The 10,499-nt window shown below is 42.3% G+C and overlaps 1 protein-coding gene across 1 annotated transcript in view; it reads right to left on the reverse strand.

Moving 5' to 3' along the window:
* Positions 1-10,499, reverse strand: part of agmo (alkylglycerol monooxygenase) — a 47,430-nt gene that overhangs the window by 18,322 nt on the left and 18,609 nt on the right. Inside the window, exons 4-10 of the mRNA XM_056380968.1 lie at positions 10,307-10,410; positions 9,629-9,724; positions 7,279-7,345; positions 6,897-6,962; positions 4,979-5,058; positions 4,441-4,575; positions 2,666-2,782 (exon numbers count right to left, since the gene is read on the reverse strand). Coding sequence (XP_056236943.1) covers positions 2,666-2,782; positions 4,441-4,575; positions 4,979-5,058; positions 6,897-6,962; positions 7,279-7,345; positions 9,629-9,724; positions 10,307-10,410 — 665 coding nt within the window. The remainder of the gene's footprint in view (positions 1-2,665; positions 2,783-4,440; positions 4,576-4,978; positions 5,059-6,896; positions 6,963-7,278; positions 7,346-9,628; positions 9,725-10,306; positions 10,411-10,499) is intronic.

Raw genomic sequence — 10,499 nt, forward strand, 5'->3', positions numbered from 1 at the left:
CAACCAAAACATGTCTGACCTTCAGAATAAGTGTACTGGCACGTACAGTATCCTGCAGCAAAATGCACACCGCCTCTTACTTTACACTGACATGCCTAGTTTACATAGACGCTCTAATCATCCCAGATGGGTCTTGACGGGGGACTTGACCACAGTGGCAGAGACTGCAGCTTGGATCTCGACAGCCCCAAAAACGGAGCCAAAACAACCAAGATCGGAGCAGAAATCCCAGGCAGATTCTCACTGACCTTTTCTGAGCTACGTGGGGACACACACACACACACACACACACACACACACACAAACAGACTCGCACAAACATACAAAGTACAGAACGTGATGTACGGTTTGATTCGTGTTCTCTAACCTACGGCCTTGGCTGAGGGGGCAGCAGCTGGAAGCCCGGTGTCTCCTGAGGATGCAGCGGGCTGTCAGCTTAGGTTTATATTTCTCCGACACTCAATACAGAACCTAACAGCCAAATCTCCCTGACTGCTCCCATACAATACGGACCCAGAAGGCCATATATAGTAAACATAAAAATCAACCCATCAACAGGATGCAATATAGCAGCATTTCTTTGTGTTTATCCAAGATTTGTAATCCATAAGAACGACAACATCAGAGCCCTCACATGGGAAGACAGAAGGGTGATACAATTAAGTTTCCCGTGAATCAAACGGAGGGGGGGGGGGGTGGGGGGGTGTGGGTGGTGGTTTTGGGCTCGATCCATCTATCAGACTTAAGGAACTAAACTCACTGCAGACTGTCAAAGCTTATTAAAGCAGAGTGATCACTGCGTCAGAGTTCAAAGGCTACAGATACAGTTATTTTTAGTAAGAGGTGTAATCAGTGGAGAATTATTTTGGTATCAAAGGTTATGTGAACTTATCTGTGTTTAATAACCCAAGGGGCTCAGGCAGACCAGACATGATCCGTCACATGATCGCATTTTTTCTTGTTTTGTTTTGTTAGATTATCGATCACCCCGGGGGGAACGAGGCCGAGACGCTACGCTCCAGAGAAAGTCGTCTGCAGATCCCTCAGTGTGGTCAGGTGCCGCCACATTTACAGGACGTTTTAAAGACACAGATGGAGGGAGGAGGGAAATGCTTTGGGCTTTTTTTCTTTTTCTTTTTTTTTTTTCTCCTTCGTGCTAATTTTTAATGTGATCAAGTGTCAAACTGCGGCAACAGCAGCAGAGGACAGAAGTGAAAGTTAACATCTGGTGGCAGCGCTGTGCCGTGAGCGGCGGTCTGATTGTGTTATTCTGCCGTCCCCCGAGACGCAGCAGATTAACTCATTACTCAGGACGTTATTATGACGAAGTTCATGAACGCTCGCTGAGAAAATGCAGAACCTCGGTAAACTACACAGATAAAACACATCCTATTCTTTTGATAATTAATATACAATCTTTACTAAAACTTTTTTTTTTGCTGCTGATGCTAATACCTGAGCTTTTTCTACCAGAGCTGATCCACTTATGAGAAGCTGCTCTGAGATGAAGAAGTCTTTACTTGGTCAATTTCCCACTCTGCCTCTAATAGTAACTGCTTAGGAAACCTATAATAAAACGTACGCGCTGGTCTGCTGATGATGTAATTGAAGAGTAGCTTCACTTGTTTGAAATAACCATGTTTTCATGACTGCGAATTAACGCAAAGCCCATAAATTGTCCGGCAGTGTATCATCAATTGTCAAGCTAAATAAGTGGCTAGCGAACATGTGGGTATAAATATATAACAGTGACATGATTTATTGTTGGGCCGGAGTGCTCACTTTGTTATTTTCCCTCCAAGTCCTGATTGCTGCATCCTGAAGGCTATTTGGGTTGGGAAATGGTTGACTCGACAATTAAGGCGTTTGTGTTCACTTCTGGACCACCAGCTGGTGTTTCATTCGCCGAGAGGGAGGGGAGCCCTCGACCCTTGAGGGGAAGTGTGTGTTTTGTGTGTGTGTGTGTGTGTGTGTGAGAGAGGAGAGGGGAAGTGGGGGGGGGGGGACCACAACTGAAGGAGCACCATGAAGGTAGCGATCACAAAAAAGACAGGCCATTTTATTTGGGAGTTTGAAGGGGCTGGGCGTGACAGCACTTTTTGGCTAACCAAAACTATGCCTAGGGAAAAACGCCTTCCAAAGATAACTGCTGAGGAGACCTGCTTCTTTTTTTTTTTTTTTTTCCTGGAGGAGGAGGAAGGGGGTCCTTTGGCTCGTCGAGTGGAAAATAATAGACAAAGGTTGTTCTAAAGGGGAATGCCGATCAGTCATTCTGTCATGATGTTAGACCGAGCTAGTCTTTTCCTGCTGGCTAAGTAGAGGACTCTGCTCGACCGTGCACCAGCCACAACAAACTGCATAATTGGGTGAAATAATGTTGGCAAACAAACACGCAGCGTTCAGTCTTAAATTAAGAACCCGGGACCACCTTGTCATACTTTACATGAGGGATTACAGTAGCCTAAACATTACGGTAGCCAGCGTGTGACCAGAGCTCAGTCACCAGCTTCAGTCCTACACGCCTGAGAAGTCTAGATAGTAAAAAAAAAAAAAGGAGACTGCAGAGGTCGAGGTGCTTCTAAGTGAAACCTTTAACAAACTAAACGCCTCTGTTCTTTTGCAGATTCTCACGTTTACAGATCTGCTAATGTGAAAGATTACGTACCATCTTGTTTTGAAACAAATCGTTGTAAATCTGCAGCACCAGCAGGAAATGCAGGACCATGTAGACTTGTAAAGGCAGAGACCAGCTGGGATCATGAGGCACTTCCTTTCCAGTAACCTGCACAAGGAAAATAAAACATGTTTAATTCCCCAATCCCTAATTCGTCCAGTAATTTTCTGGACAGATTCTCACACCGGATGAGATTCCTTGTTTAAACAGCAGCAAATGATTCGAGTGTAGCTTCATGTTTATTGTTACGTGTTCAGAGCAGTGAAAAAGCTTGTAATCTGACAAACGTAAATACATATGAACAACAGTGTGTTTTGTGTATTAAAGCAGCATTTAAAAGACAGTTAAAAGCCACAAACAATTATTTTCTACATCTAAGTCCTTTGTCCCTGTGTTAAGAGTTCACTTATCTGTACTGTGTGTCAAGAAAATCTGTCAACGTGTAATAACAGGAGGGAGATACAGGAAATAACAAATATAACAGCAAACAACACAGTGTCAGTCTGAATGTGTGGGACCTTTAAAAGGGGAAAAACTAATAAAAATCATGGAGGAAAATCTTCTCAGCTCGAGATGTTCATGCCAAAACAGGCTCAAATTGACCTTTCTCAATCCTCCAGCAGTTTCTACCTCTAGTGTGTTTATTTCCTTTGTGACCAGAAGGCCTTCTATTACTTCAGTCTCCTACACGCTGCATTTCAAAACTGGTAAAAATTAGCTTGTTGTGCTCCGTCTACAAAGTCGTGCAGGATTTATTGGGTGAAGCGGTTTCCCCCCAAAACACTGAGGAACATATGAGTCCTCCTGTAAGAATGCCCTGAGTCACTTGACCTGCTTTTGTCTCCCGCCTTTGCATCCAAAACGATAAGTGATTAGGCCGCAGGGCTTCATGTTGAAACTGCCGTCCTCTTTTGGGAATGAAAAAACTGGCCAATCATAGATGCCTGTCTCTCCTTCGGGGGGTGGGGGGGGGGGGGGTTTCCCAGGAACCAAACCGCCACATGTGGGTCCCCCCCTCCGCATCCCATCCCCGACCCTGTAGGTATTCCAGCACGCCGCTCTGCTTTGTCTCAAGCAGCCGAGACACGTTCAACCCCTCCGTCCTCCTCCTTCGCTCCCCTCTCTTTCCTTCCTTTCTTTCTTTCCCTCACCAGCAGATATCAATGAGCAGACGTCCACACGAAGCCTTTCAAGATATTTCAGTTCAATTCCAGCTCGGTCCATGTTTAGAATCACCCCGCTGAGTTTAAGGGGCCAATTTAATCGTAAAGGCAAAAGGGGAGTTTTTTTTTTTTTTTTAAAGTGTGAAGCATGAGGGACCTAAATATGTGACACCATCAGCGTTATTTCAAAGCTAACCGCCGGGGCATTCAACTGAAGCCTGTATTTCTTTCTGCGCGCACACACACACACACACACACACACACACACACACACACACACACACACACACACACACACACACACACACACACACACAAACATGCACATTTACACTCAACTGCATGCGGTTTTAATCCCGCAGACTGCATTTAAAGACGGTGAAAATGAACTTATTTTGTTCCCTCTACAAAGACTTTACAGCTTTTTATTTGATGTGGCAGTTCCTTGTAAAACTTGCAGAATATGTGAATCCTACAAATAAGGAATGCTCTGAGTCATTTAGGCCTCTGTGTTGAAATGATGGGTAATGAGGCCTGAGGGCATTATTGTGAAAATATGCCCTTCTCTCAGGAGCGATGGAAACAAAGGATTGGTTCACAAACCTTGGGATTGCCGGCGTGGTTGCCCAGCCGAGATTGACCAGGTTTCCAACTTGGACCTTTGATGAACGTTGACAGTTTGTTGCTGATAGTTTTGTAAGTGTTGGACCTTCTCCACAAATATAAATAGTAGTGTAACTAAAAGAGAAGAAAGAAATGAGCCAAACATCAACGTACAATCAAACGCTACATTTAACTGATCAGTGTTAACTAAGCAATCGTTGCGGCAATTAATCCTGAGTAAAAATGTTTCTGCTTTCATTGGGCAGCACATTGCTCATGCCGCGCTCTGCCAGTTGTGAGGGCAGCGAAAATAATCATAACATCCACCTCCTTGGCATTTCGTTTTATTGGCCTCCTTCACCTCAGCCGGCCAGTTTGTTTAGAGTGGAGTAATAATGTTATGGTTACAAAATGGCCACTCAGCCAAAGAGGGAAACATGAGCTCACGTCTCATCTCCTGGAGGTGTTTACTCTCGGACGGAGAGGTGAGCCGCCCGACCGACGGCCGATCGCTCATGGTAGCCACACCGGGACTAACCTGAATATAGACGATTTCAAATGTCCTGATGGGGCTCACCAGGCCGTACACCACTTTATCTGTCTCCACAGCAAAGGTACCTGAAGAGGAGATGGACAGATTTAGGAAATTTGATTTGCAAAACAAAATAAAAAAAAGAACAAACACCTTCAACTTGAGTCTATTGAACTTTTTAAACACCTGGAGCAGAGTGCAACAGCTGCGCGTAACGTTAACGTCCGACTTAGTTCATCATTTAGACCGAAGCCCTGTGTGTGTTGTGCTTTTACGTCAAGTATGGAGCAGGTGTAAGTTGGAAAGTCAGACTGGTATCCATGGTAATAAAATGGCAGTGCGTCTCGTTTACAGAATAAATATCTGTGATTCAGACAGTGAGCTGATAGAGAGGTTTTCACTTTGCAGGTTTTCCAGCTTCTTTCAGCTTGTTTGAAGGTAAACGTTGGTGTGGGACGTGGCTAAGAACAGTTGCAGTCAGTTTATCGAGCTTCTTTTTGTTGATAACTTCCTGCTGCTGCTGCTGGAAACTAAAACAATGAGCTGAAAGATGCTAAAATGGGGACAAGAGGCTTTTGGAAAAGTATTAAGAACAGCATCTGGGATCAACCTCCTAAAACTTTGCAGCCATGGAGAGAGGGGGGAAAAAAATGGCCCAAGGGATTTCTGGGTAATGTAAACCTCAAAATTTAATCAGTTACCTCTCACTGACGTTTGATGCAAACTTGCTGAGTCCAGTATAAAGGCAACAGGCAAACCTACAGTCACAGTTTCCCCCAATAAATGGTGATACCACAACTTTTGGTTTCCATTCAATAACAACTAATGACAGGGCAGACATCACAGACACCAGTACAGATGATATATGAAAATCCAAAGAGGTAAACTAATAACCTCTTTGAATATTTCAATGGTACACAGGAGATTGTAGTAACTTGGACTGAGACGTGCAACTGTAAATTTGAGGAGCAGTTTTACATCATAGACTGCTAATATTTGTTTATGAGTCATAAACGTTACACACTCAGCACTTTATGTGCAAAATTTTATGTAAAAGTAATTCAACACATCAATAATAATAAAAATAAAAACAAATATAAATTTTACAGTTAAAACTTAAAGTATATAACTGGTACGTCATAAAGTCTGGTTCTGCTTTAACACTTCAAAGTGTTCAGTCCCTCCACTCCTGTCGTCTTCCACAGTTCGTGATTAGCAAAGTAGTAAATGGTCATTTAGCAGTTAAAGGTCCCATATTGTATGAAGGTAGATGTCCATGTGTAGCGTGATTATAGATCAGCTCTAGCTTCTATATTAATACTGTGAAAGTATCAAAGCCTCAGTCCACAGAGAAATGCACACAGCCTGTATTCAGAAACTGAGCCTTAAAACCAGCCGTCAGGACTTCTGTAACTTTGTGATGTCACAACAAAGCAGCCACCACCTGCACCTAAACTTGCAGGATTTGGTTTCTCTGTGAGTGTTTTACCTGAAATCTGCTATATTTTTATTGGATCACAGTCAGCCAATCAGAGGAGAGGCCCGGAGCCTCCTCTCTTCTGATTGGCTCACCGACCTGTTGTTTCTAGAGCTCCAGAGAGAAGCCTGAGAGAGGAGATGTAAAACTACACTGAGATGGTTTTTGGTGCTTAAAACCACAAATATACAGTATCTTCTGATGGATCAACACTTCAAATAAAACACAAGAGAAGAAGAAAATCTGGAGCTTTAAGGAAGGTAAATAAAGAGTCTGTTTGTATTTAGTATTGACTGACTCCTATTGTGTGAGGCAGGTGTCACAGTGTTGATAGAGAACACGGTCACATGTTAACACTCACGCTGATGTTTGAAACACTTATAATTAACTAAATTTAAGCAATAAAAATCAAAAATAGAAGCAAATTACTGATGAACTTTTTCTTACCGAATAATCTGTCCCATATGATCAGAATTCCTCCGTAGTTCTTGTCAATACAATAAAGGTTCCTCCCTGTTGAGATAATTCTTAGTGAGTTTACCACAGAAATCATTTGAAGTCTAAAATAAAACCCACATCCTTGGACCCATTGCCCCCTTTCATTCCTTTATCTCTGTGGCATGTTTTCCCAAGCCTGACTGGTCAACCTGCCAACAAAGAAATTGGACTGGACAAAATTAAACATAACCATGATCAGACGTGGGCAATTATCGACCTCCCAGTCTCCATCAGACGTTTGATGGTGATATAGCAGCTCAGCCGTGGAAAACATCTCAGTAAAACGTTGTAAAATGAGAAGATTAGATTGTTAGATTGTAGTTTATCTCACCGTGATGAACTCTGTGATGTTTTGGGGTGTTAAAGACCCACTCCAAAGGCCCAAGGTCTCGGATCAACTGAAGGAAACAATGTACAGGACATGCACGTTAAATCTATGAGCTACAGCCAAACTTTAAAGGAATAATCTGTCACATAATCTGCTATAAAAACCTTTTACATTTTCTAGTTTTCTTTGAGCATAACCCGATCCCACAGACCCTGTTTCTCCTGACGATGGAGGGCAGCGATCTTCAAAGGGGTTTATCCTCTCGGGAGCACGTTTACGCTCAGCCGGTTTCACAAGAATCTTATGCACAAAACTGACATTTTGACCATTTCAGAGCCATCACAAAATAGAAAAGGTTTTGTCAGTAACATTGTCAGTAAAGGTCATGACAATCCTGACAATGATCAATCATTTGATCTTGATATAATGAAAATTCGGGTCTAATGTTGGTAGTTAGAAATCGATCAGGTGATCACTAAAACTTTAGGTTTAACCTCTGAGGCACATGAATATAATCATGTAAACGTAAAGAATATTAAACCTGAAGATCAACACTGTGGCCGACGGACATCATTCAGACCATCTGCAGGTCCAGAACAAGACGCAATAAACCGAAAGATTGCTGTGAATAACTGCTGGAAGGTGCATTATGGGATACCTGTCTTGTCTGAAGGTTAAAGATAAAGTATATTACTGCAGTGAGCTGTCAATATTCGTGATCTTATTTGCTGATTAACAACCTCACATGAGTTGAAGAGCGATCTCTATTGACTGGTAGCGTAACAGCTACAGTCGTGGGAACGGGGAGAGTAAGAGTAAAGGCGTTAACACTGCTGATAATGGTCGGACCCATTAACACACAGAAAGAAAACATACACATGAATAGTATAAACAACATGCAGCTGAATGCAGCGCGAGTTCATTCTGAGCATGAAACCGACATGAATCATTTTCTTCTTTTAGATATCAAACAGATGCACCAGTGACTCATTAAAGATTACAGAGGTCACACTGAGCATATTTCACACAGTTCAAGTTTCTCTTCTGGTTGAGACTCCAAGATATTTCTGATGTTTCTCATCAATACGACCGACCTCTTAATCTGGAGAAACGTGCACGGCTGGACAGAGTTTCTCAGTGATTCATTATTTCCATGTAATGGCTGCGTCTGGCAGCCGAGCGTGAGAGTTTTATCTTGAATGAAAAAGGGGTCTCCACCACTTCACTACGGCTCTGAGGCTGCAGCGAAATGGTGTGCCAATAAATTACGTGACATCAAAAAAAAAGCCCATAAAGGAGGCATAAATTACATCCCCTCAGAAAATTGTGACTATTATGACTGTTTTCACTAATAGTGCACTAAAAGATGGAAGGCGTTCCAAATCCATTCATTCCCTCTAACGATCGCTGGGATTGTAAAAGTGATACTCCCAGTCACTTTAAAGGCAGACGGAGTGGTCATGCTTCTGTTTGGAATATTTCATAAAATCTCATTATTTTTTATTGAATACAGGTTCCACTGCAACACTGAGTCTACAAAGGCTCGACTCAGCAGACGGATTAGTATTGGCACGGGGAGAAAGATAACTTTACAGACTGTTGTTTTTTTTTCAGTCAGATTAACTCTGCACAGCAACAGTGAATGGAAGAGGACATTCATACAGTGCCAGTGCTTCATGCTGCTGGATTGTATTTGATTATTGTTTTATACAAAAATATTTATATCTAGAAATCAGGTTTTGTGAACACGAAGAAACTAAGAATAATTCATTATTGAGCATGTGATTAAATGTTTAATCATACGCCTGTAAAACAGCAAATTAGGCTTCTTAATTTCTCACACTTTTTTATTTCTAAATTACAAGTGATTATCAAATTGACCATAAAGTCACTGTCCTCTTTTTTGTTCCTTCTCAAATATATATTCTTATTTATTTAAGTTCATGTGTTCTGGTTGGATGTTTTTTAAGAGTATCCTCTTCTTTTATTTTACTCAACAATCCCATAGAAGTTATAAGAATAAGTATCTACAGTAAATCTATCTTTTTATATGCACATTTATAGGATTACGCTGATGCTCCCATCCAGAGATCGCTGGACGATGATCGCTGCTGTTATAGGACACAATGTGTAACTGCATCCCTCCATCTGTTAAATGTTTCAACAGGCACAACATCATCTTTCCTGCACCGTCCAACAGTGTCCTTGTTTTAGTTTACACACCGTGACGCCCACGACACCACGTCTCTCATCGCTGCACAAACCTACTGCATCTGACATTCTGCCAAATTCAGGTAGTCAAAATCATTTCAGACCGATAGACAGAATCTCTAACCTGCGTTTTAAAGCTTACCTCCGTGTGGATCCAGAACTGGTAGAGCAGATTTAACTGTATGTGAACAGCAAAGATGGACGGAGGAACAGCCAGAGCCACGGGCAGGTAGAAAATCTGAAGAGAGGAGGGAAATGAATGAACATGTCCTGTGACGTCTTCATTACAACCTCACACCAAGACTGAACCACTGGCACCTCTGCTTTCTGTTAAAATTCCTCTTTTATTAACATATTGCATAAGCAAGCGATTTTATGTGCAACAGATGGGATGTTTTCCGCCCTAAACATGTTAACTTTGATATGCAAACTTGGTAACATCACGAGCATTTCCTACATCACTGCTGATGTGTGAAGGCTGGGAAGACACACGTTTTTCTATTTTATGAGGCTGTTTTAATACGAAATCTGTCAATCAGTGCAGTTGGACTCACAGTGGTTGCTCTGGACATGCTGTGTGAATTCTAGTATTAAATCACCTGAAAGAAACATCGAAACGCTGCTCTACGACATCAACACTAACCCCAGTGGCTCCTACTGAGGACGTAAATCTTTAAGAACATATATAATGTCCTGAAACAGTCGGGCACTGTAGGTTTCAGCAAACATTTATCAAACAAGAGTAAAAAGTGCATTGGTTGGGACACATCTGGTTGTTTGCAGGATCAATTAATTTGATTGGTTTTCAATAAGACATTACCCATGATGCAAACTGTTGCGTGGCGGATTGTCTCAGGGCGGTGGTGAGGTTGTAGTACTCTGAACTGTGGTGAACCTGGTGAGCAGCCCACAGGAAGGACACCTCTGGAGAGAGACACACACACACACACGCACACACACACACACACACACACACACACACACACACACACACACACACACACACACACACA

Source organism: Seriola aureovittata, chromosome 7, assembly GCF_021018895.1.
Source record: "Seriola aureovittata isolate HTS-2021-v1 ecotype China chromosome 7, ASM2101889v1, whole genome shotgun sequence".
NCBI lineage: Eukaryota > Metazoa > Chordata > Actinopteri > Carangiformes > Carangidae > Seriola > Seriola aureovittata.